Below are 27,954 nucleotides of genomic sequence, written 5' to 3'. Positions count from 1 at the left end.
TCTGTGTCCAGCCAGCCAGCCCCTACTTCTGTCCCCAGCCAGCCAGCCAGACCCCATTTCTGTCCCCAGCCAGCCAGACCCCACTTCTGTCCCCAGCCAGCCAGCCTCCACTTCTGTCTCCAGCCAGCACTCTTGCTTCACTTACCTTCTTCTTGATGGCACCTCTCATTCCAGCCTTGAAGCAATGGCAGCAGGCGGAGTAGTGGGCGTGCAGTGGGTTCTTCGCGAGGGGACAACTTTCTTCTTTAGGTGGCCTTAATGGGCATGGAACTGCACTTCCACCCTTACTCATGTCACTTCCAGGTCCCTAGCATGAAGGGGAAATAAGCTCAACCCTTCCAGCAGCGGTGGTGCAGTGTGATGCCATTATGTCATGCGCCACGCACTTTCTTTAAAAAAAATAAATAAACTTTTAAGGATGGTGGTGGAATTGGGTGGGGGAGTGGGCAGGTATTGGGCAGCCGGTGGATCAACTGCCTGGGACCTTGCATTATCTACTGGTGTGCTGCGCCCCCCCTCTCGGCGGCCTTGCAGGCAGCTCGACTGTGTGATGACGGGGGAGTGTGCGGCTTTTGGTGTGACCCCCTTGGAGGATGACACGCGGTGCGGCCTGCACCCCCCTTGTGATGCCATTGTATATATATATATATATATTTATTGAGCAATCTTTCTCCTCACAGGATATCCACAGGAAACGTATGGAAAAGGATCTAACAGAACTTCAGACACTTATTGAAGCTCACTTTGAGAATCGTAAGAAGGAAGAAGAAGAACTATTGGCTTTGACAGACCGCATGGTAAAAAGATCTGATATACTCATTATATCTCATATCTAAATTATCTGCAGAAATGTAAAGCAGAATATTGGCAACAACAACATTTCTGACTTTGTTAGATCAGCTAATCAGTGTATTAAATACTGGAGAATAAAAAATATAATTAATGCTTAATTTAGGCCATTTATAATGAACATTGTGGGAGATGTATCAAAGGAGAGAGAGAGTAAAAAAGAAGTACCAAACAATCAGCTCCTAACCGTCACTTTTCAGGCTGTGTTTGAAAAATTACAGTGAAGCTGGGTACATACTACACGATGTGTGGACCTAGCGGTGCGACTGACGACCATCCCGCCGACATATTGGGTGGCCGGTACACATTAGATGATCTGGTGCCCGCCCACCCGATATGTCGGCTCCTGCCGCATCCCTCTGAATGGGATTGTCAGTTGCATCATCAGATTGAGCTGCATGTAGGGAGACCTGACGATGTGGCTGACGACCCCGTGGGAGCATGCAACGGCTGACATAGTGGAAACACACTTTACAATTTGAACGATTTGTCATTCCGATCCGTCGGAATCGGGCAAATCATTTAAAATATTGTTAAGTGTGTATCCAGCTTTAGGAGCTGATTGGTTGGTACTTTATCTCTCTCCACTTTATCCAAGCTTTGATAAATATCCCCCATTGAATGATACAAATACAGTGCTAGTTTATTTAAGACAGATAATAACAATAAAAATTTTATCAATGAACTCTGGGCCTGATTCAGACGCGCTCGTGAGCAGGTCGATGTTTGGCCATTGCGCATGCGCACACCGGAGCCGGCTCCGACGTGCGCATGTGCGAGACCCGGCTAGTGTCGGGCGCTCCGTTGCTCCAGGTCTCGCACCAAAAGGGGGCGGCTGTCGATTTTGATCGACATCTCGCACCGTTTTGGAGGCGTGACTGGGGGGGCTTCACAAAGGGAGGCGTTCCCAAGCGAATGTCTGCCGTTTGTGGGCGGCCCCACTGACATCACCATCTATCTGGGGCTTACGGCAGACGAGACCCTACCACAAGGGTCTTGTCGCAAGCCCCGATGATCTTGACCATCGTGACCATAATCCTGGCCGCTCGCAATAGCTGTGGGTGGTCACCCACAGCTATGCGAGCGGCCAGGAGGCCGCACAAAAAAAAAACGCCCTGATTCAGAGCGTCCGGCTCTGAATCAGGCCCTATGTTCTATCAATGTTGTTCATTGTGGTGGATTCCATTGAGCTTTCTGAGCTGTGACCTCTCTGTCAGAGAGCTAGGGTTCTCTCTTTCACATAAACAGCTTGGGAACTAAACACTTCTCTTTCTTGTAAAGTGAGGGTGACGAGGATGACACTATTTAAGTCATCAAGTCCCATTTCTGCTGCATGTGGATGAGATTTGAGTAAATATGCGGGCCTATTTAGAGTTTTGCCTTTGTTATATATATAAAAAAAAAAAAAATTAGTATGTTATAAAAATGTTTATTATGATAATGTATTCTAGGAATACTGAATTCTTGTTGAATTAAGAAAGATTAAAAAAGACATAAAAATCACCACAAATATCTAAATAGATGTTTCAACTCAATTGACCTAATCATTACAGCCTATAAGGATAATTACATATGCCCAGACATTAACATAATGTAGCCCATTGTAGATAAATACCTCTTAAATTATATAACACAAGGATCCATGAGCAAGCTTACACAAGTACGAGGGTATATAAACCATACAGACAAATGTATCAAACACTTGATACTGATTGCAATATAGACATAGCAAATGAAATACACACTCATCTGTGTTGCTTGAACCTTCTTATACCCTTTTCCACCTAAATTCCGGGTCTGACCTGGAGTTGGAACAAAGTTCCTATCCAGATCAGACCCGTTTTTTTGCTGGCGCCGACTCGGGATATTCCCGAGTCAGCGCCGCTCAAACACCGCAGTCGGGTCTGCATAGACCCGGCTTTTGCGGAGTGTAAGTGGTCGCTTGGAGATGACGTCATCTCCAAGCGCCACTGAAACCGGACCAATCGGCCGGCTAGCAGCACACTCCAGGTCATCGTGACCTGGAGTGCGCTGTTCTCACAGCAGGGTTTCACGGGCTACGCCCGTGTTAAACCCTGCTAGTTACCTGGGTTGGATTGCCGGGTCACTCGACCCGGCGATCCAACTCTCTGCCCTTTTACACCAGGGAGCTGCCCGGGTTAACCCTTCAAAAACCCGGGTTTTAGCTCCGGTGTAAAAGGGGTATAACAGTCTTCAAATTCCTGGCCTACAGCATGGACCATTATGATTGTGCTGTGCCCTGATGTTTGTGCCACCTTGGGGTCATGGTTAGACTTCCCATGCACTTCTGAGCCCACCCCTCACGGTGCCTGATGCTGCATGCTGTACACATAACTACAATTCCATGCAAGTATGAAGCCTGTGCTGGATGAAACTAAAGATTTGTTAGGAGATAAAGTGAACGGAGGTAAGGCACCAGCCAATCAGCTGCTAATTGCTATGTCAAAGGCTGTGTTTGAAAAATGACAGTTAGGAGCTGATTGGCTGGTACCTTATCTCTGTTCACTTTATCTCCTAACAAAGCTTAGTAAATAGACCCCTAAATCTCCTCTAGATCCAAGCAGCACAATTTTGATCTAATTGCCAGGGCTGACTAAAACATGTTAATCTTGGATTCGTCAAATTATCCTGGATGCGAACCATTTATCTCTAGTACACATATAATACAATGTCTACACTTGTTCACCACCTGTAATTGCTCTTTACATCTTAGGAAAAAAGAAGAGCAGAACGGGCAGAGCAGCTGAGGATCCGGACAGAGAGGGAGAAGGAGAGGCAGGCCAGAGTGGTGGTGAGTATACAAACTTTCCTATTGTTAATGTATTACCTTTTGCTGATAACTGGCAAATGAAAGAAATGGAATGGACACAAAACAGTGCTTATTACATGTATGCTGTGCGTATTGGAACATTGGCTAGAAATTAAATAAACTTTGCTGTAAGTTTTCTGAAGATAGAGTCAGCAAGATTTACCATAATAAATAGAGCCATTCTAAGGCACAGTATCCTTCTGCTTTTCTGACAATCAGTTCATGGTTATTTTAACATTCAGCAATAAAGTATCACCTATGAATAGGTGTCAAAAAAAGTTCAGAATTGGGGTTTTGTGGTACAAAATTCCAAAAAGCACCCTGAACCCCTTGGACAGTCCCCCAAAGGTATTCGTGTCAAAAAATTTTTTAAAAAGTACCACAGGTGGGGTGAAAAAAAAGTTGGGGACAAACTTCTAAACTAGCGATATAGACTCAGGCCAAGTATGCGCCAGGAGTTTTTTTGATTGCAGGTGTTCGCGGCAGGTGGATTTTTCATGTTTTTTAAAAGTTCACATTAGCCACTTTAAAATATGCTTGCACCCATTTTCATGTACCCCAAATGTGCTGGGACTACTAATATTTTTTTTAAAAAACTTGCTAAATGCTATTCTTCATCACTTTTCCAAAGACGCTAAACAGCACCTGTTGAGACCATTTAAAGACCCCAAATACCTTCAGCAGGGCTAATCGGGGGTATCCATAGTGATCCCCCATGTCAGAGCATCTTTTTGGGGGTGTCAGGCTGATTTCCCTAAAAAATGACAGTTTTTTTTGATCATTTAATTTTCGCCGGGTCCCGTTTTTGCTGATTTGGAATTGAATACGAAGAAACGCGGGAACAAACGCGATACTTTCTTGCACCCAAAAGCGGCGATGACGGCAAAAAGTTCATCAACAGACTTTTCACCGGCATTTGAATATGGCCAAAAATATATTCCCATAATACATCCCAAAATATGATCCATTGCTTCCCCTTATTAGAAAGTATAAGGACCACCATAAAGTCCATTCATTGCAGTTTTTAAGAATTACCTTTATTTTCTGAATGTATTTAGTAATTGCACAAAGCATCCAGAAAGTGTTCTTTATTATCATCGTCCACCAACATAATGATTTATTACATGAAATTCACACATACTGTATGGGACGTAGATGGCATCCCAACCGCTGACATCCCGACGGTATTAGGCTTGGAGTTAGGGTAGGGGATAGACACTAGGTGGAGGGTTGTGGTTAGGCACTAGGGGGAGGGTTAGCCTGCGGGGGGAGGGTTAGGATTAGGCTGCAGGGGAGGGGGTTAGGGTTAGGCTATGGAAAGGTGGGTTAGGTGTTAGAGTATTTACCTGCAAGCATCAGAATCAGGATGTCGCTGTCTGTATTCTAACCACTGGCAGCCGATCACCAGGATCCTGTACCCAACTCCTACAGTATATTACTGTGTACAGTATGTCATCAAGCTCTGACAATATTCTTCTGCATTATGTACACTACATGTACACTGGTATATGCTGTTTTATTCCATCTTTCCATCAGGAAATCTGGTTTGCTATACATTACTTTTAGGAAAATGATCCTAAATTGCACGGACCTTTATAACAGTGGTTAAAGCGCCAGGGTCATTACACTTTGTTAAAATTTGTAGAGGAGTATTATTATTATTCTGAGTATTATTATTATAATTGAGACACGTTTTGGCAATGAAAATGTGGTTTATTACTTCACACATTCATTTTTCCTTCCCAGGAAGAACGTGCCCGTAAGGAGGAAGAGGAAAACAGGAGGAGAGCAGAGGAAGATGTTAAGAAAATGAAGGCATTTTCCAACATGCTTCACTTTGGAGGCTACCTACAAAAGGTAAAAAAAAATTGCCTATATTTTTATGGCTGTGTTATTGAGGCTTTTCCTCTGATCATACAGATACATTGTATGACATCATTTTGTAAATAAATGAAGCATAATGGTTTGAGGAGACCGAGTTAATGTTAGCTCTTTTGCTGCTCAGCTTAGTTGGTCAGACCATATACAGTCTTATGTACTGTCTGAAGACACCCTGTATACATCTATGGGTTTTTATCACTTAGGCAGACGGCTGGAATGTAGAACTGTAATTTATTATCAATTTGCAAATATCTAGGAAAAACATTATTCTTAAACAATGGCAGTAGGTGCACCGTACAAAAAGCCTACCGAGTAATGCTACGCTAAAGGGCATATAAACACTGACTCCCTTGGAGTGATTTCCCAGACACACTGTTTACTGCTTCACCATACGGAAACAGGGAAGAGTCCATTGTCCTTTTGCTTTTGGCGGAGGCACAAGAGGTGATGGATTAGGCTCCATTTTAACCCGATCCAATTCCCATTGCGGTGTTTCTTTCAGCAAGTCAGGTTTTAGATAATGGTTCCCTTCCAGATTGGGTACCTACTTTTTGGAAGGCTGCCACATCACCTCGCCCCATATGACACACTGAGTCAGGCCTGTGTAAGATGAGCTTAACACAATGTTCAAATTAAGAAGAACATATAGAATAGAATATAAAATGTTTCTTTTTAATTTAAGCTGTAAAAAGAAATATTTAGCTTCTGACTTGCTTAGAGAAGCATACATGTTTGCAATCCTTGCGTGAGAACAGGGAGGGAGGTAATCAGGGAAGATATGAAGACAAGTAATAATAATAACAATAATACTAATTTTATTTATGCAGCGCTTTTCTCCAATAGGACTGAAGGCACGAGGTGAAGTAGCTGTAGGATTACAATGGGCAGAATAGGCAATGCCTAGAATTGATTACATGTAATGTGGCAGATAAAAATACTAGTCAAGATCCTTGCAAAATCATCCGAACTATATATTGTTCATTCTACACAATAAGAGACCCAAGCGAGGGAGCCATCTAGGGTGCACTATACAGTGGGCAGGAAGAGCAATTCATAGAAGTGTAACATACGGTGGGAAATTCAAGAGAAAAGAAAAAGAACAGTAAATTGAAGTGGAAGGATATACTGGGTAAATGCGATTGGAAAGATGAGGGCAGGAGAGGCATTGTAGAGTAAAGAGCCCATGATGCGGCAGTAAGGAGAGACATGCAAAGCAGTCAGTATATCTATATATAATAAATCAAAGGCCTGATTCAGACCTGCTCGCAAGCTGGTCGATGGTGGGCCAATGCGCATGTGCGGCGTGCGCAAGCCCCATAGCGAGTGAGAAATCTCTCGCTCTGGGGCTCGCAACAAAATGGGGCGGCTGTCGATGTTGATAGACAGCTCACCCCGTTTTGTAGGCGGGGAGGGGGGGTGGCTGTAAAACGGAGACGTTCCCAAAGTAATGCCTGTCGTTTGTGGGTGGCCCAACTGACATCACTTGTGATGTCAGTAGTGAACTTCCTGCTCTATTAGAGCAGGACGTCCACTTGGCATTGCGAGTGCTGAGACCCTACCACAAGGGTCTCCTCGCAATGCCGATGGTCGCGATAATTGCGACCATCATCAGGCCGTTCGCACAAGCTGTGGGTGGTCACCCACAGCTGTGCGAGCGGCCTGGAGGCCGGATTTTTTTTAAAAGGGATGCCCTGATTCAGAGCGAGTGCATGCAAATAGCGTGTGCGCCTCTGAATCAGGCCCCAAGTTCTGACTGACTCACTGGGGTAAATTTACTAAGTATTGTGTTTGGGCAAGATTAAACTTGAACAGGTTCCTACAAACAGGCGTGAGTTTTCCCTGACCAAACTCGCAAATTTACCAAGAAGTGATTTTTGCTAAATTGTGTTTTTCGATGGTGAATGCAAATGTGTTTTGTCGTGTGAGTTTTAGGTAAAACACGTGTGAGAATGGATGAGTTTAGAAAACATGTGAGAATGGATGTGTTTATAAAACACAAAGGAGAATGGTTGTGTTAATAAAACACACAGGAGAATGGCTGTGTTTATAAAACACACAGGAGAATGTATCATCCTAGAAACATGTTCTGATTGAAGCAGTCACGTCATGTACACACTACCTAAACATATAAAAACATCACAAACAGCCCAACCTTTGAGGGTTTTGTTGGTTGGAGGTTTCAGAGGGACAGTGAGGAGTGTGTTTAGTGGTGTAGGAGAGTTTTTGGCTATTGGAATAGATTGCTGCTTGGTATGTGAAAAAAATTTTGTGCTTATTTATTGTCTTGTCATATATCAGTTTGTCTCATTGTTCTGTCTTTCTTGATTGTGTTTTTCTTCTTTTGTCCTGTCAGTGTTGTTTGTGTGTGTGTGTGGGTAGTAGGAGAGTAGGTTTGTGTTAGTTTGTCTTTTTTTCTGTGTATTTTGTGTTTGTATAAGGAGGGGGAAAGGAATATATCCAGTGCAGAGGAGAGGCAGGGAGAGAGTGAGATAGAGGAGGTTGCATCTCAAGAGGTCCTATTGAGCAGTACAGGCAGTAGTGATGAGCCACCAAGGCAGAAGGGCAAGACCAAGATGGGGTGCAATGTGAATGTAGAACATGGCCCTTGTGCAGGAGGTCATGAAATCCCACCACGTGCTGTTTGGATGAAAGGCTGCCAGCAGATTGACCCGCCACAAGAATGCCATATCACCCAGGACATTAGGCATACCCACAATGCTAGAAATAATCTACCCTGGCTGCATGCCACTGTGACTCCTGGCTAGGGAAGCAGATGCAGGTATTTATTAGTGGCTGAAATGCCACCATTCCCAGAGTTACTGTATGTACTGTGAGAATGTTGATTTGGATGTCACGAAAACTCTACCGGTCACAGACTGAAAATTACCAATAGCCAGAGACAGAGTGGGAACATGCTGTGTCAGGGTCTTGGTCCAGTTTGACTTGGTCATACAAATGGAATATGTTGTTACCTGGAGCAGCTCCTGCCCTCTTACCTGAGGGGGGCTGACACTGCTTCTGGTCCCAGCACCTGCACAATGAATGTCAGGCACTGGGACTTGTGCATGAGCAGCAGTAGCACCGTGCATGCGCATAACACCAGACCAGCTTCTCGATGCTGCATTGGTAGCAGCCCCAAGAAGCCCTGTAGGGGTGCCCAAAAGGCAGAGCAGCAGCTTCCACTGGAAGCTGCTCTTTGCTTATGGCAGCCTGGACAGGCAGTCTCAGGGGGAGGAGACACCTCCCCCTGGGGCTGCCTGTCCTGTGCGTGACTGGCAGGTGGCGCTTCCAATAGGAAGCCACCTCCAGGTACAGTGTAGCCAGTGCAGTCACTGGAAAAGTGGACAATTTTACTGGGGGGGCTGCAGCCTTGCAGTCTCTAGGTAAAATCCACCACCGGTTGTAACAGTTCACCCAAAACATCTGTTTGACTTCACCATCGACCAATGGGTTCAGGTTCGAACACTTCCAAAAAAATGTGGTCTGAGCAGCATTTGTAATACCTGCATTAACTAATTTTCTGCTCAGTTTCTTGCTTCTGGGTCCTTCCAGCCTGATGGTAGATCCTCTGAAATCCCAGCCACATGCAACAAATACCATTGGTAGTATATATTGCCATTTTTGCTTCACACAAATCAATGCAGCTGATTTAGCACCATTAAAAAGCATCATCATTGATTTCCCACTAATTGCAACTTGAAACATCTGTGAACACATGCAAACACATCCAAACTCACGCAAACACTCACCTCAGGTGGTCGTCTATTTGAAAAGTATATTTTGTTGAGAGTTTGGTAATTTCTCTAATTTGTTGGAAAAACAGCCAAAACTTGCGTGAGATTGTAATCTTGCCCAAACACGATTCTTAGTAAATTTACCCCATTGACTCATTATTGCCCAGCCCAAACCTCTAGAGATAGAAACATGATAATCATGGAGTATATGCCTTCCATGACGTAAGTGCCCACTAAGCAGGGATTTTTCAAAATTAAACTCCTAAGGGGGTGAAAAGGGCTAAAATGTTTCCTCCCCCTGTGCAGTATACTCACTGACTGACTCATTGTGGCTGCAGCACAGTTCAATATTCAGAAACCAACTGTAACCCCAAGTTCTGCCAAACATCACTGGCAGTTGGTGTGGCTCCCTTATTTGAATAATGAGGGAGGGGAATGTGTTAAAACAGAGGAGAGAGAGGAAAATGTGTTACAACAGCTGTGAGAGAGGAATGTGTTACTATAGAAGTGAGAGAAAAAAATGTGTTACAACAGCTGTGAGGTGAGGGAAGAGAATGTGTTACTACACAGGTATGGGAGGGGATTGTCTTACTACAGAGGTGAGGGAGGAGAATGTCAAATGAGGGAAGGGAATGTGTTACAGGGGTAAGCGGGGATAATGTGTTACAACAGAGGTGAGTGAGGGGAATGTGTTACTCCAGAGGTGAGGAAGGGGAATGTGTTACTACCGGTGTGAGAGAGGAAAAATATTTCTACAAAGGTAAGAGAGGGGAATGTCAAATGTGTTACAACATGGGCGAGGAAGGGAAATGTTTCACTATAGCAGTGGGGGAGGGGATGCATTACTATAGAGGTCTACCCAGGTAAAACCTGGTACATCAGCCAGTTGCACATATAAGTGTAAGGTAAAATGGATAAATAACAGAGATGCCATACTTCAAGATGTGTGAAGACAGAATGCAGTAGTAATAATAATAATAGTCCATGTTATGAAACAATTTGTGAAATTACCAGGTGATGTTGCAGGAGGTGGAATTTAGTAGAACTTTGCAGGGGTAACTTGTATATTTAAGATTAGGGAGTGTGGAAAAATGCATAAACTCCAGTTATAACTCTGTATCATTTGAATGATATTCTTATGCTGCCCATCCACTAGGCGATTAAACCTAACGATTGAGCGATAACAAAAGTCATTATCACTCAAACGCTTGGTAATTGCCTGCAAATCATGCAGTTTAATGTCTAATATGACCAGCGATCCGTGTGCACACTGGTCGTATTGGACATCTATCATCGGGCAAACATGCTGGTCAACCTAAGGTTACTGTCAGGTTCATCATGTTACCAGATGATTGATGAGCCTGCACTGAACGACTGCTCATTCAGTGTAGGCACATCACAGACATAGAAACGACAACATGTTTACAATGTTGTAATCGTGCTGTCGTTTCTATGTCGTGTAGTGGATGGGCAGCATTAGAATTCCGCCTTCACAGTTGCAGCCCAATGCCTGATTGCATGTCTTGAAATTAATTCTCTTAAATACTACACACTGTATCAGCTGGAAAAGGGGGAGGGTGTGTTTGATTACTATGTTCAGCGGTCTAATTAACAGGGAGTGTTGCATTAGAGACAGGATCACAGTTGCAGACAGACAAACATTCTTGGGTTGTGAAAAGTGTAGACATTGAGAAAGAAAAAACCTAAGATGTTGAAGATGGTTTTACTTGTGAACAAAGGAGAAATGGGTTTTAAGGGTTAATGTATCAAGAAGTGAAAAACGTGGAGAAGTGGACTAGTGGCGAAGTTGTCCATAGCAATCAATCAGCATTTATCAAGTATAGTCTATAAAAAAATAATAGGTAGGAGCTGATTGATTGCTATGGGGAACTTCTCCACTCTTTGCCATTCTTGACACATAAACCCCATAAACTCCAGTTATAACTCTGCATCCTTGGAATTACATCTTTAGAATGCAGTCTTTACAAAGACAGGCCAAGGGCTGATTCAAGTAATAGATCATCAATGAATGCTGATACATTGTGCTTTGCCTGCCCTGCAATTATTCCACTGATATCTGGGATTTCCAGATCTGCCTGAGAAATTGCTCCAGTGTTAAGAATACAGGGGGTTTCCTTCCTCTGTTCAGTTTCAGACACATATTCCAGGTGGAAGTTACACTAAACACTCCACCTGTAAGCAAAAGTAGAGGCCAAGAATCTATTGCACCATGTTATCACCCAACACTTAATGCATAATATTTCCTCCTGTAATAGAGGTATTGGTTTATAGCAGCAACTTTCCCCTTAAGGCTTAACAAGCTTACTTAGTTGACTCCAGTGACTATATTTACTAGAGTGCAGGTTTTTAGAAGCAGAGATGTTGCCCATAGCAACCAATCAGTTTCTAGCTATTATCTTCTAGAAGGTGCTCGATAAATGTTAAGCAGAATCTGACTGGTCGCTATGGGCAACAACTTCACTTCTAAAAACCCGCACTTTAGTAAATATACACAAAGGATTCTGTAGTAAAGGATTACCACTAATACGGTATTCAGGTGTATAGGTAAACAGTACTCAGAAAAAAACCCTTCCATTGGCCAATGTGCAGCAAGTGATTCCTTTGTGGGGCACTCTTTTATAATAAATTCATTGATGTAATGGATATCAGGAAATATACATAATTACAATATAACTTTTAATCGGTTCCCTCTTTAAAGAGATTGGGGATTATTTTGACTCTGAGTGTGAAAATATGATACCCATCAATAAACCCCCATAAATACCATATAATTTATATAATTGATATCACAAAATGAACATAATTAAAACATAACTTTGAATCGGATCCTTCTTTAAAAGAAATTGGGAATTATTATGGCTCTGATTATGAAAATATGATAGTCACCCATCAATAAGCACACACAAATATCATATCCATCAATAAGCACACACAAATATCATATCCATCAATAAGCACACATAAATATCATATCCATCAATAAGCACACATAAATATCAGATTAGACATTCTGTAATTGTGTATGAAATAATTTCCTTGTGGTGATCATATTTAATCATTAACAATGTATCACCTAATGGGTAAAATAAGCAGGTTTAGCAGTTAGTACATTCACTCCCTTTCTTCATGAATTCATTTATGTAGTAGCACTATATGCAACCAACATACACATAAATTGGAATTTAAACACTATAATGCTTCTAAAAAAAAGTTTAAATGTTTTTGATGATTGTTGCAGATATAGTATATACATACAGGACAGATATATTCTCGATATACTTTTGTTATATGAGACATAGTTTGTTTTATCTCTGTCTTTCTCTCAACCATAAATGCCAGCAATTCAGTATCATGTATTAGAAACAAATAATAGACAATAAATAATAAATAAATGACACATCTAGTCATGTATACAATGTTGCAGCCCCTGTCTCCTGTGATTATTATTTCCACTTCATGGAAAAACTATTGGGGGAGAATACATGTACACCGCTATTCTTAAATGAGCTGGCAGGAAGAACCAAAGAGATTAAAAAAGGACAGATAAATGGTTAGGTACAGTGTGAAGGTCCGGTTCCTTCTGCTTTCCTAGGTCTTCAAATTGAGCAGACCTGGGATGAGAGAGGAACACACGGCAGCATTGTTGGAAACAAAAGAGAGTAGTGGGGGACAGTGCGCCCGTGTATGGTGTTAGGTGGGCCCTGTTACTTAAAGTATTGCAAGAGACGAATGCGCCATCGGGGTAAGTCATGACCCACCTGAGAAATATCTTTCATGTATTCTCCCCCAATAGTTTTTCCATGAAGTGTAAATAATAATCACAAGAGACAGAGGCCCTGATTCAGAGCCGGACGCTCTTTCAGAGCGCTCGCTCTGAATCAGGGTGGCATTATTTTTTTTTTAGTGTCGGCCTCCTGGCCGCTCGCTAAGCTGTGGGTGACCACCCATAGCTTTTGCAAGCGGGCAGGTGATGGTCGCAATGGTCGCGACCATCAGGCTTGCGACCCTTGTGGTAGAGTCTCGTCCATCGCAAGCTCCGGTGAGCTTACGGCTCTAATAGAGCCGGAAGCTCACTACTGAGGCTGCCCCCAAATGGCAGGCATTCCTTCGGGAACGCCTCTGTTTGGCCAGCCACCCCCCCTGGCCGCCTCCAAAACAGGGCGAGCTGTCAATCAAAATCGACAGCCGCCCCATTTTGGTGCGAGACCCGTAGCAATGGAGCGGCCATTGCTGGCCGGGTCTCGCGCATGCGCAGTGGGGAACCATCGACCTGCAAGCGGGTCTGAATCAGGCCCAGAGGCTGCAACATTGTATACATGACTAGATGTGTCATTTATTTATTATTTATTGTGTATTATTTGTTTCTAATACATGATACTGAATTGCTGGCATTTATGGTTGAGAGAAAGACAAAGATAAAACAAACTATCTCTCATATAACAAAAGTATATCGAGAATATATCTATCCTGTATGTATATACTATATCTGCAACATTTATCAAAAACATTTGTAAAAATTTTTTAGAAGCATTATAGTGTTTAAATTCTAATTTGTGTGTATGTTGGTTGCATATAGTGCTACTACATAAATTAATTAATGAAGAAAAAGGGAGAATGTACTAACTGCTAAACCTGCCTATTTTACCCATTAGATGATACATTGTTAATGATTAATTATGATCACCACAAGGTAATTATTTCATACACAAATACAGAATGTCTAATATGATATTTATGTGTGCTTATTGATGGATATGATATTTATGTGTGCTTATTGATGGATATGATATTTATGTGTGCTGATTGATGGGTGACTATCATATTTTTATAATCAGAGTCATAATAATTCCCCATTTCTTTTAAAAAAGGATCCGATTAAAAGTTATGTTTTAATTATGTTCATTTTGTGATATCAATTATATAAATTATATGGTATTTATGGGGGTTTATTGATGGGTGACTCTGTTATATTTTCACACTCAGAGTCAAAATAATCCCCAATCTCTTTAAAGATGGAACCGATTAAAAGTTATATTGTAATTATGTATATTTCCTGATATCCATTACATCAATTAATTTATTATAAAAAAGTGCCCCACAAAGGAATCACTTGCTGCTCATTCGCTGAGGCCAATGGAAGGTTTTTTTTCTGAGTACTTGATATTCGATTCCAGGGAGCACCTTCAGCTATATACAAAATTTTGTAACTAATTATTAGAATGTACTAAATTGCTGGTGTATAAATTGAATTCCATTTTTGTCCTGTGCAGGATATTATTTGTGTTTCTTGTATAGGTAAACAGGACAATAACCATATCTTGATGGATGATCACATATCTCAGTCCAGTCATGTCGTCCACATTGAATTATTCCCATGTAGTACAAGTAACACAAAACTCTCCCGTCATTACGGTACACTAAAATGAAAATAATGCCCAGGGGAAGGACTTATTGAAAGCTGAGGTCATTTGATGAGTTCCTGTATTTTGGCTAGACTTTTCAGAACAGATATAGAAAACATTCAGACCTACTGTAGCAAATTTATTTTAAAATCTTCATAACAGTTATGCTTTTAAAAATATGAAGATTGCTGCAACAATGAAACTCTAGACATATACAGTGGTTAATGATGTGTTCTATTTGTATGTGCTTTATTAGACAGAGAGGAAAGGAGGGAAAAAACACACCGAGAGAGAGAAGAAAAAAATGATTTTGGCAGAGAGAAGAAAGCCTCTAAATATTGAGAACCTGAATGAAGAAAAGCTAAGGTATGATACTATATATAATAATATTATGCTCCTTTTGTATTAGATTTTGGATGTGGACGTGTAGTGCTAGGCTAGACACACACCTGGGTGATGTTAGATATGACAATGCCAATGAGTAGCAGGATAATCTGTAGTTAAAGATCAAATCAGTGAACCTGCCGATCGCCCGTACACATGCTGCAGGGACCTGAGGTGTGTATCAGCTTAACTAAGCGGGCTAATTTAATGCCCATCCAGTTGTGACATCAGTGCTAACTGTGCAGACACATCGCAAGAGAAATTGCTAATTGTGTATACACTTCTCAATCCACAGGTAGGTGTAGTGTGTACCCAGCTTTATAAACCTAAAAATAAGTCTTGCCTCCTTTACCTACTGACTGAGCCATTTTCTCTTCAACGTATGCCTATCTGATTACCTTCTTAGCCTCCTTCTTTCTAACAAGATACACCTCTTTGTCTTCATCATTCTAAGTCTGATTATATATACTAAAGGACATCTTTTTTGCATTCACAATACTTGCTATTTATTTTGCAAACCACACTGGCTTCAAGGCTACAAAGGTCTGTAACTTATAGTATTGCACTTTTTAATTCTTCTCACCTCTCACACAAATCACTAACATATTTCCCATCGCTACAAAGTCAGTCTTCCTAAAATCTAACACCTTTGTTTTTGTGTGGTATGAGTTGGTCTCTGTCTTTATACTAAACCATATTGCTTGATGGTCACTGGATCCTAGGCTCTCACCCACATTTACGTCAGGATTCTGTCACCATTTGTGAGCATTAGGTCTAATATTGCGTCTTTGCGAGTGGGCTTGTTCACCAATGCTTAAGGGATGCTCCCTGCAAGTTTTTCAGAAAGTCCCTAGTTCTAGAAAAACTTGCAAAATACCCCTCCCAGTTTACATAAGGTAGATTAAAGTCTCTCATGATTGTTACCGCTCTTTTTAAGGATGTCCTGCAATAGGTTGCTGCACAGTACGTCTTCCTGACCAGATGGTCTACAGATCACCCCAGTACAAAGAATAGCCTTCTCCCCCATTTACAGTATATGATCATTTCAAAAAGCCTCAGTTTTTTCTTCAATACTTTGGGGTGTAGGTACAAAGCCTTGGAGAGAGATAAAGCGGACAGAGATAAAGTACCAACCAATCAGTTCCTAGCCATCATTAACACAGCCTGAAAAGTGACAGAAGCTAATTGGTTGGTACTTTACCTAAGTCTATTATATCTATCTCTAAGGCTTAGTATATAGAACACTTTAAAGTAGTATTTATGCTTTTTCAGATGCATTGCTACCCCTCCTCCTATCCGCCACCCTTCCTGATAGTTCTTAATAATGTATATCCCGGTATAGCTATGTCCCAGTCATGATTTTCATTGCACCATGACTTTGTAATAGCCACAATATTCAGATCATCCCTTGTCATTATCATACATTCAACTCTGCATCAGCCTCAATGTGTCAATGTGTCTCTGTAACCGAAATATTACCGTTTACTCGTAAAGGGAACTAATGATTCCTTCATGTATCAGATCTGTAGCAAGAAAAACAGATGCTGACAGTGAAGTATAATGTGCTTAGAAAATTATAAATATAGAATTGCCCTTGCCAGTTAGGTATATGCCTCTTGTATAATGAAGACCTTCAAATCAGAAAGTTTGCTCTCAGCTGGGAGTGTGCTATCTCTCTGGGGTCTATGTACTAAGTCTTGGAGAGATATAAAGTGGATGGAGACAAAGTATACCAACCAATCAACTCCTAAAGCTGGATGCACACTGAGAGAAGTGTACCCAGCCAATATGTCAGCCCGACAGGCCAACATATGAGATCCTGGGTACACATCAGATCGTTCTAATGAACAACGGAATGATCACTCGTTCCGTCCTTTATTACACTGCACGGTGCCGCATGCAATATCTTCAGGTTTGATCTTCAGCACAACATCAAACCTGATGACGTCGCATGCAACCAGGGGAGCACGACGGTATGTAGTTAGGTCACAATTCCGACGGCAGAATGCCAGCCAGGGATTCATGATAGGCGTCGAGATACTGACACCTATCATAATCCCAATGCCAGAATCCAGAATGACGCGGGACCAAACGAGTTAAGTCTGGGGCGCCCATCCTCTTAGCCGCAGGGGGGATTAGGTTTAGGCACTAGGGTTTAGGTTAGGGTTAGGCACTCCTAAGGGAGGGTTAGGGTTAGGAGGGAGAGGGGAGAGTTAGGTTGCTTACGTGCCAATGTCGGGATTTCGAGATTTCCTCCCTTCGGCCAGCCGCTTTCTGGATTTCAATCCCATTCCGAGCACGCATAATATGCATATACACTACACAATATGCACAATTTGTGATAGAGGGTGAGAGGCAAATATCTGGAGGATACCGGTACTTTTAGACAAAGAAAACTGTATTGCTTACAGTTGAACTATTTAATTGTGAGGATTTATAAATTTGTTTACACATTTTTTAATTATTAGGTATAAAAAGACTTGTTAAAGGTCTGAGTTGGTGACACTGGAATTTCCAGCATGTTTTAGTGATACTGTAATACATTCAGCAGATTTTGGAAATATATTCATATGTTCTTATACAGGTCAGAAGCTCAGCAAATGTACAACTGGATATATCAGCTGGAGGCTGAAAAGTTTGATCTCCAAGAGAAATTCAAGAAGCAGAAATATGAGGTAAGTACTCTGAATATTTGTATATGATATTGCATGAATTGCATTGTTAAAATATTAACTAGCATTGTCCTGTGATATAAAACTATACATATACTATAGGGTACCTGGTTACAAGCCTCGTCCTCTCTTACAGATTAATGTATTGCGGAACCGAGTCACCGACCACCAAAAAATGTGAGCAATTGGAGAATTTATTTCCTGTGCACTATTTAGATCCACCTTAATTTATAGTTACCCAAACCTACTACCCAGTTGCACCTCAGAAGATTATCAGTATTTTTGTTCAAAATAGCCCTCCACATTATTTTTTACATTTGAATTATTCATTAAACAATGTATAATTCTCTCTCTTCTCTCCCCTACTGGATGTCTTTCACATACTGGTTTCATTCATTTTCTTCTTTTTTCTTACTCTCTGTCCTTTCTTATCTTCCTCGTATTCCTATTGATATCTACCTTCTACAGTAAAAGGTAAGTCCATTTTGACCATATACTGAAATTGATATTGTAGCATTCAATATCAGTTAAAATAGAATATTTTTATACTATACATTGCATGAAGATTTTGCCTATCAATTCTCTATTGCATCCTTGAAAATGATAGACACATGATTAGTTGCTAGGAGCAACACCACCGGTTTTCATTTTTCGAAGCTTAAGTAATTCTACCCCTTGGCATTAGTGTAAAAAATTAAATAGCTAAAATAGCCAAAGTAAATACACTTACTAAAGCTAAAGATAGCATAAAGCTGTAACGAAGTAAATACACATACTTACTTATAAAGCTAAAGATAGCATAAAGCTGTAACGTGACAGTGCTAATAGTAAGTGGTAGTCACATTACCTTAATTATATACAATATAATAATGATATTAAGTGTCATACACATAAGTATCTCTTGATTTAATTTTCAAAGGGTTAGTTAATGGATGTGGAGGTGTTTTATGTTATTTACATTTTATATGGAGAATGCATCTTTCGCATCTAATATAACAAATATTAAATGATAATCTTTTCTGCAGTAGTTCAAAAGGAAAGACAAATAAGTACTGTGAATAGATGGCAAGATGCTAGAATATAGACTTCATAGCTAATGAATTAAGTAGTATCAGCTGGAGAGGACCATAAGAAAGCAGTCAATTAGAAGCGGCTAGATAATGCTGGTGATAGTCCTTATCTTCATTATGTATCATTACACATGCATTGTATGTGCAAGAGATACATCTTCTATGAGGCATGTCTGAGGATGTATCCATGTCTTACTATGTCGCATCTCCAAGGGCATCCTGCACATATATAATCACATACATACTGTCCTCAGTATACAATTGTCTGCCAACATTTCTTATGCAGAAATCTAAAGATGGTTTTCGGTGTCTATGCACATTTCAAAAAAGTGTATATGCCACCTACACTCGTGATATCAAAACTCAGGTAAATAGAGCATTGGAGCTCCACAGGTTACAGGGTGTCTGTCCGGGGTGTCCCTTAGCCGCTCCGGGCGGCTTTGCAGTAGTGCTAGTAACTGCAGGGTGCTGTACCAGGCACCTGGTCATCCACATACATGTGTTGTGGGGCAGCAACTGTGCCCCCCACAGGGTCCTGCTATCTGTGTGCCGGCACCCCTCCAACACCTCTAGATACAGCCCTGATATGCACACCATCAAAATAGCCATATGTTTATGATTGGGGCACAAACATAACAGATTTGAAGTATCTGTCAATTGGTTCAATCAAAATTATACAACTAAATTGCCTGTTTGTGGCCTGATGTTGAGATGTATGTAACATCTTCAATATATAAATAGCAAATAATATTTTAAGTGCATGTATATTTAGGGGCATATGTATCAAAGCATGATGTGAGATAAAATTGTGAGATATATATCACCAACCAATCAGCTTCTAGCTTACATTTTGCAGGCTGTTTGTAAGAAATGATAGTTTGGAGCTGATTGGTTGGTGATATATATTTCACAATTGTATCTCACATCAAGCTTTGATACATATGCCCCCAGGTGTGGAATAACAATGTGTGCATGGTTCCAATGTAAAAATTTAAATATATAGTAGCTAAGGCACTAAAAAGGAAACCTTGTAACACATTATTTCTCTTCATACAGTTATTGAACGGTGGCAAACAAAAAAAGGAAAAATAATTAGTTAGAAAAACAGCGCTGTGAAGATGAAAAAGATATGTACCCACAAGCTAATAAAATGTATTTTATTATTTATTAATAAAACATAGATATTATAACTCTAGTATCAAAATGGTAAATGCATACAAGACATCACATTAAAGTAATATCAATATACTAAAACATGTAGCAATATTTAAGCATGTCTAAACTGCAACAACAGTAACAGTAATTGTATCTAAATCCCCACAGCTCCAATATAAACCACAAATAGATGTATCCAATTAAATCCTCACAACTGCATCCAACTGGAAAGGAATGTCTCTGTGGGAAATTATTGTTAGATTCACACACCATTGTGTAAGCGAAGTTCTTGAAAAAATGTAAAAAATATATATATGATCACTTTGTAGGGACAGTATTTCATTTAACACATATTTCAGATGGCCATCAGAATAATAATGAATCTCCACTTTAGATACACCTGTTACTGGTATATTAAGAGCTGATGTGGCTGACAGGTGAAAATACAAGCTCAGTCACTTGTCGATATCTGTGGTCTTGTTGTTAAACAGCCTCCTCAATGTGGTAGCCAACACAGACAGCTGCTCTGGCTCTATCCAATCATCACCATGGGGAGTAGCCGGCGGACGGCCAGTGGAACGGCATCTGCAGCGGAATGATCCCAAAACAGTGGAATCCCCCGCGCTTTGTCTTCTGGTACGGACAGTAGCACACTGCCAGTTACCGTGTATCGCTCGCAGCAGGGTTCTGAAGAAATCCCATGTGCTTTGCATTCCTGATATTGGCACCAGCAGCTAATGCCATCTGAAGATAGTGTTAGCCGGTGTAGCCTATGGGAACTTACCGCATGTCAGCCGGCGGAGGGATCTCTCAGATCCCTCCGCCGGCAATGGGCGCCGGTCATGTGCAGTCTGCGGGACTGTGCATGTGCAGCAGCCTTTGGCCACATCGCCGGAATGGGCTCCTTTCAGAGCCCGTCACCCTGCATGTGCCGGATCATACATTCCACCACTATGATCGCATTTTGCCATGTGATCATGGGTGGTACTGCATGCCCTGATCGCATTGCAAAATGTGATCATTAATAAATGGGCCCCAAAGGGTGGGGGATTCATCAAGCTGTTGTTTTGGGATCACATCACTACAGATGCCGCTCCACTGGCCATCCACCCGACTGCTCCTCATGGTGATGATTGCATAGAGCCAGAGCAGCAGTCAGTGTTGGCTACCACATTGAGGAGGCTGTTTAATGGCAGGACCACAGATAATGGCAAGTGACTGAGCTTGTATTTTCACCTGTCAGCCACATCAGCTGTTAATATAACAGGTATATCTAAAGTGGAGATTTATTATTAATCTGATGGCCATCTGAAGTAAATGTTATTGAAATGCTGGCGGCTGTTTAGCAGATGCCAGACATGAGAAGATACCGACAGGGGTAGGTAAGTATATTAACCCTCCCCTGTCCCCCCCCCTAGCCCTCCCTTAGTGGTGCCTAACTCTAACCTCCCCTGTTAGTGCCTAACCCTAGCATCTCCCCCAGGGGTACTTAAACCTAACACCCCCTCCCCTGCTCCCTAAAGCTAACCCTCCCAGGGGGGAGCCTAAACCTAACCTCCCCCCTAGTGGTGCCTAACCCTAACCCTCCCTCCAAGGGGTGCCTAACCCTAATCTCCCCCCCAAAAAAAACCTAAGGCTAACCCCACTAGACTCCCTAATACTAACCGCCCCCCACCGCCCACGCGGCTAATGCTAAGGGCGCCCCTGACTTACCTTTGTTCGGGCTGGCGTCCTCAGCGTTGTGGCACAGAGATTAACATGGGCGTCGGTATTTCAAAGCCTATGTTACATCCCTTGCTGGCATTCCGCTGTCAGCATTGAGACCATGTGTCCGCCGTTCTCATCACTACATCCCATCTGAACAATGTGGTGTTAAATGAAATACTGTCCCTACAAAGTGATCATATATATATATATATATATATATATATATATAATCCACAATCTGTTGGCACTCCCAACAACACCACAACTGCCTCCAGGGCACTATCCAAGCAATCCACATAAATCCAAAAAAGAGATCGGCACTAAGAGTAGTCAAAAATGCATGTAAAATGTATTATAAGAGGTCTACAGCCGTTTCTGGGCCGAATCCCCGTCTTCAGGACCACAATACAGTCAAAAACAAACAAGTGAAACAACAACATAAACCCCCCATATGTACCTTACCACCAGCCGGCGCTTGTCTCCAGCCATCCGTCAGGAACCGCCCGCCGGAAGCACGTGACCGCCGCACTTCCGGAAACTGCAGCCGACGTCGTCATCCACAGTATGCGTTCCACAGACCCGGAAGCCTGCATTCCACAGTCGTTAGCAGGCCACGCCCCCTGGCAGCGGAAACTGGGGATACAGCAAGACAGGCACCGATTAGTGCATGTACACAACAACCCCAAATTTATAACATGTACAAAGATAAAAACTAACATAATTAATAAAAACTGAGTAAAGAGACACATTCCACGTTAAGACCACAACGGTCCATATGTCCACTCACAAAATTCCCATTAACCCCAGATACTACAGTACTTGTAGGAGGTGCAAACTTAATGTCACAGCAATAAGCCAATCACATGAGGTTATTCCAATTGATCTTTTCGTTTAATCCATTGAGAGCCATGGTATTAAGTCTGAGAATCCACTTGGATTCCTTAATGAGTAACTACTCCGGGTCTGTGGAATGCATACTGTGGTTCCTATGACGACGTCGGCTGCAGTTTCCGGAAGTGCGGCGGTCACATGCTTCTGGCGGGCGGTTCCTGACGGACGGATGGAGACGCGCGCCGGCTGGTGGCAAGGTACATATGGGGGGTTTATGTTGTTGTTTCACTTGTTTGTTTTTGACTGTATTGTGTTCCTGAAGACGGGGCTTTGGCCCAGAAATGACTGTAGACCTCATATAATACATTTTACATGCATTTTTTGACTACTCTGAGTGCCGTTCTCTTTTTTGGATTTATATATATATATATTTTTTTTTATTGTTTTTTTCAAGAACTCCGCTTACACAATGGTGTGTGCATCTAACAATAATTTCCTTTCCAGCTGGATGCATCTGTGAAGTTTTAACTGGATACATCTATTTGTGGTTTATATTGGAGCTGTGGGGATTTAGATTCAATTACTGTTACTGTTGTTGCAGTTTAGACATGCTTAAATATTGCTACATGTTTTAGTATATTGATATTACTTTAATGTGATGTCTTGTATGCATTCACCATTTGTTACTAGAGTGCTAATATGTATGTTTTATTAATATATATTAAAATATATTTTTTTAACTTGTGGGTACATATGTTTTACATCTTCACGGCGCTGTTTTTCTAACTAATTATGGTTGCAATGTACTGTATCCTGATTTTACTAGTATAGTCCAGGATTTTGTAACCAATAACCATCTTTATCAGACTCCCGATTACACAGCTTAACAGCAATATTTAGAAAAGCTTTAGCTATACAGGGGTATTCAATATGGGAGCGATAAGTCCGTTTTTGCGTTAATATCGGAGGTATGACGTCATTATCGCAGGTTTTACTTTTACACCGTATTCAATTTCAGAGACTTATCGCAGTTTTGAAAAGTCTTTGATAAAAAAACGGGGATAACTTTTCACCACTGAATAGGTGGCGAAAAAAAGTGCAGAATTGGGGTTTAGGGGTGCAGGTTTAGAAAAAATAGCCTGCACCCTTCAGAATGACCCCTTGAAACGATCTGTGTCAAAAAAAAATAATTGGGGGGCCAAAAAAAAAAATGTTGGGGAACAAAGTTAAAAATAGCGAACTTGACTCTGGGGGGGTCCCCAAGTATGCCCCAGGTGTTTTTTTCATTGCAGCTCCTTGCGCAAGTGGGTTTTTCACGATTTTTTTCAAGTCTCTTTTGCAACTTTAAAATATGCTGACCCCCATTTTCAAGTACCCCAAATTTGCTGGGCATAGTTATTTTTCGCAAAAAGAAATTCTAAATGCTCTTCTGCACCACTTTCTTCAAAGTCACATTTATGCACTTGCCGCGGCTATTAGAAACCCCGACTTCCTTCCTGCAGGAGTTAAAAATGGGGGTACCCATAGTGATCTCCCATGTCTACACATCATTAGGGAGGTCCCTAGAATATTTCCCGAATATTCTAGGGACCACCCTAATGATATCTAGATATGAGGGATCACTATGGGTACCCCCATTTTTAACTACAGAAGGAAGTCGGAGTTTCTAATAGCCGTGGCAGGAAAAAACACCTGGCAAAGCTATTTTAAAACCCGACTTTCTTTTGCAGGCAAAAATGGGGTTACCCATAGTGATCCCCCATGTCTGGACATCTTTAGGGGGGTCCCAGGCATATTTCCCGAAAATTCCCGTTTTTTTCCTTAAATGGGGTCAAGGTCCATTTTTAAAAAAACAGGGATAATTTTTCAAATCACTATAGCAAGTGAAAAAAATGCAGAATAGGGGTTTGGGGGTGTAGGCTTATAAAAAAATAGCCTGTAGTTTTGGGAATGTCCCCTTAAAAGGAAATGTTAAAAGAAAAATGTCCCTAAAAAAATCGGGACACCATTAAAAAAAAAAAAAAATTTTGGGGGGTTTAAACAAAAAAATTAGGTAAAAAAATTACCAAACTAACGAACTTATTTCTGGTGGGGTCCCTAAGTATGGGACAGGTGTTTTATTCATTGCACAAAGTAGTGGCAGGTGCATTTTTGCAGAATTTTTAAAAATTACCTTTAGGGACTTAAAAATATGCTAGTACCCATTTTCATGTACCCCAAATTTGATGGGACCACTTAAAAAATGAAAAAAATAACCTAAGTGCTCTTCTGCATCACTTCTTCAATGTCGGGAAAAAACACCTGCTGCGGCTATTTAAATCCCCGACTTTCAATTAAAGGCTAAAACGGGGGTACCCACAGTGTTCCCCCATGTTTTTACAACTTTAGGGGGGTCTTACAATTATTTTAAGGAAACATTCGTAACTTTACGCAAATCCAACTTCGGAGTTTCCCGTTTTTGCTAATTTTATATTGAATACGGGGATAAGCGGGAGCGCGCAACAGACTTAACGCAGAAAAAAACTCTGATATGAAACGTTAACTTCGGCAGTGAAGTTAACGTTTCATATTGAGTACCCCTCTTAGTGTACTGAGCTATGTTTATGTTGCATGAACAGTACCAGTACTGTTCCATACTATGTGCCAACGGAGCATGGCAATGCCTTCACACAATTGGCCATGCCTCCTAGTCACGCCCGGCTCCTGACACGTTCTGTCAGTGCAGCCGCACAGGGGCGCCGGGTCTGGCCGGAGATAATCCCCGCTCTCCACCCAGCTGTCGAAGGTATTATTATAAGGTGAGGGGGAGAACACATGGAAAGAGCAGGTGGAGGAGAAACACGGAATGGTGCTGGGCGCAAAGACACCTAGCGCCGGCACTGCTCCTAGTACCAGAGCCTGACAGAACTCCCTGTGGCCCTGTCTGGGACTAGTGCAATAAACACATTGAACATTTAATTATTTTATGTATAAAGCATATAATTGTAAATATTGCAGTTGAAATGCTCACCATTTACTATTTATATACCACAGCTCCAAGGGCCCCAGAGCTGGGAAAGGCATCCTGGGAGGAAGATGGAAATGATCACGTATTGCAGAGGAGAAAAAGACACCTTTTGGAAACATTACTTAATTATGTCAGCTGCCTCTTAGCTCTTATCATTGCACATAAATGGACTCTGTAGCAATCACTTCACAACATCCTTGCTACTGTATCTACTATTTACCTCCAGCACATAAATGTGTTCTCCATGCACAAATCTGAATGATAAAATAAATAAATCCTTGTATAACCTTTCAGTGGTAATAAAAAAGCAGCATTGCAAAAATGTCCTGTTTAGCATACATTTGATATAAATGTATAAAGTGTAAGGGTAGTGTGGTATTAAAGTAATAGTTAAAGTGTAGTAAAGAGGATTTGTCTATTGTGGCATAAACCTTGATACTCAATAACTTAACAACTGTATAAATAATAATAAAAACCAGAAGGCATGGATATGTCTTAAGAACCTGGTAAGTTTTCAGGTAATGTTGAAGGTTTGGAGTCTAGAAGAAAGTCTTATATGTGGAAGGGCATTTCACAGAGTGGGTGCAGCCCGAAAAAGTTCTGCAACTGTGAATGGGAGCAGGCAGGGCCGGTGCAAGGTTTCTGGGCGCCCTAGGCAAAGATTGACCTTACCACCCCTGCTCCCCCAAACAATCTAGATAAACCTCACTCACATGCTTTTAAACTTTGCATTTGTGTGTATACTCTGGACAGTAATATGCTACACATCAGTGCCCCCAAAAATAATATATGCCACATAGCTGTACCCTTAATACATGCTTATGCCTGACAGCAATGCCACACATAAGTGCCCAATATGTAATTATGCCATAAATAAGTGCCCAATGTGTAATTATACCACACTTAAGTGTCACAGTACCATACCATAACACATGTAAATACATTAGTTTACCTCAGACCATGTTGATGCAAACAGAGGCCATAAATTGGTGCTGGCTGTGGAACTTAGACTACAAAATGGCCATGGAGGCAATAAACAGATGTCTCAGTATAGAAGAAAGCGTGGCAATACCTTCTTCCAATCCAAATGACTCTTGTTCTGAGCTCAGCATGGCATTCCAAAGGGGCCAGGGGGAATTTTTCCATATGCAAGATGGGCAGTGAGCAGTGCCCTGCTGAACCAACCTGGCATGAACCAATACATCATGTCTGTAAATCTATGATACGTTGTTGTATACTCAGAGAACACAATTTGCCCATTCAACTGCACCCCCATTTACAACCCCCATTTAACCCCAGCAACCCATTCACCCTTCCTGTCAACACCTATTAACCCATTTATCAACCATTACTTTCCCCCCATCCATCACCATCAATAATCCATGAATTAACCCCCTATTAAGCCATTCCCTCATAAACCCACCAATCCCCACTGAGAATCCATTACCTATTCCTCTCCATTCCATTATCATGTCACCCTCCCAGCACCCAGTAACACTTTCATCCACTCTATCAGTTCATTTAAAGATCTCCCCACACAGTATTCATCAACCTATTTACTCATTATCACCCCCACTCAACACCTAAGAACTTCCCCCCACACAGCAATTATTAACCCATTAATCAATCATGTCACATACATCCCAGCATCCATTAAAGCATTAATTCACCCTGTCAACACTCATTCCCCTCACACACACATACATACACAGGGACACACACACACACATATATGCACACATATACATATAAATTCTCCTCACCAAGTATTGTGACAGCAGCTGCTCGTGTAGTCTGGAGGGAGTGGAGCTCCTTTCGTGATTGACAGGCTGGAACTCCCAGGTTAGAAGAAGACCCGAGGAGAGGGAAGGGGCAGCCACCACACTGCCTGCAAGTTCCACTGAATTCAGATACATGACAGACAGGGAAGTTCTTCTGATATGACCCTCTGAAACCCCCCCTAACCCCCGACACGACCCTGCCCTGTCCTCTCTACAGTCAGTGACAGGGAACATACAGGCAGTGTGGTGGCCACCGCTTTCCTATCGGGTCTCTGTCTTCAGCACACAATGACAGCATACATAAGCTTTGAGCCTCTGATGCTGACATCCCAGAGGCCATGACAGAGAGACTGGCAGCCTGGAGCCAGTGAAGGCAGGACAGATATCGTCGTCTGTCAGCTGATTAGACCAACAGCAGCACCAGTGCAGTATAAAAGAAGTATGTCTGTCTTTCAGAGACTTTTTTTTTTGTTTGGTAGACTCATAGGTGCCCTCCAGGGGCCAGCGCCCTCAGGCAGCTGCCTATAGTTGGCTAATGGTAGCGCCAGTCCTGGAAGAAGGTGATGAGTGTGGATGATCTCGAGCAGAGCGGAGGGGTCAAAGTGAGAGGTATTTTGAGGTTAGCAAAGA

At 41.7% G+C, this 27,954-nt stretch overlaps 1 protein-coding gene across 1 annotated transcript; it reads left to right on the top strand.

Annotated features, from left to right (window-relative positions):
- The first annotated feature begins 686 nt into the window (after positions 1–686).
- Positions 687–17,964, top strand: LOC148507685 (troponin T, cardiac muscle isoforms-like). Its single transcript, XM_088445748.1, has 6 exons — positions 687–797; positions 3,584–3,661; positions 5,426–5,536; positions 14,974–15,083; positions 17,686–17,776; positions 17,910–17,964. Exons 1-6 carry the CDS (start codon positions 699–701, stop codon positions 17,952–17,954), a joined length of 534 nt encoding a protein of 177 aa, XP_088301874.1. The 5' UTR covers positions 687–698; the 3' UTR covers positions 17,955–17,964.
- The last annotated feature ends 9,990 nt before the right edge of the window (positions 17,965–27,954 follow it).

This window comes from Taudactylus pleione, unplaced genomic scaffold (genome assembly GCF_031769625.1).
Source record: "Taudactylus pleione unplaced genomic scaffold, aTauple2 ptg000387l, whole genome shotgun sequence".
Classification (NCBI taxonomy): Eukaryota; Metazoa; Chordata; class Amphibia; order Anura; family Myobatrachidae; genus Taudactylus; species Taudactylus pleione.
Note: the sequence above shows the minus strand (reverse complement) of the source record. Positions and strands in the feature narration are given on the sequence as shown.

Bases quoted from the DNA above. Each gene is read 5' to 3' on its own strand.
- LOC148507685 (XM_088445748.1), top strand. From the start codon at position 699: ATGGAAAAGGATCTAACAGAACTTCAGACACTTATTGAAGCTCACTTT. The intron at 3,662-5,425 runs GTGAGTATACAA...TTTCCTTCCCAG, and splicing joins AGAGGCAGGCCAGAGTGGTG to GAAGAACGTGCCCGTAAGGA. The intron at 15,084-17,685 runs GTATGATACTAT...GTTCTTATACAG, and splicing joins CTGAATGAAGAAAAGCTAAG to GTCAGAAGCTCAGCAAATGT.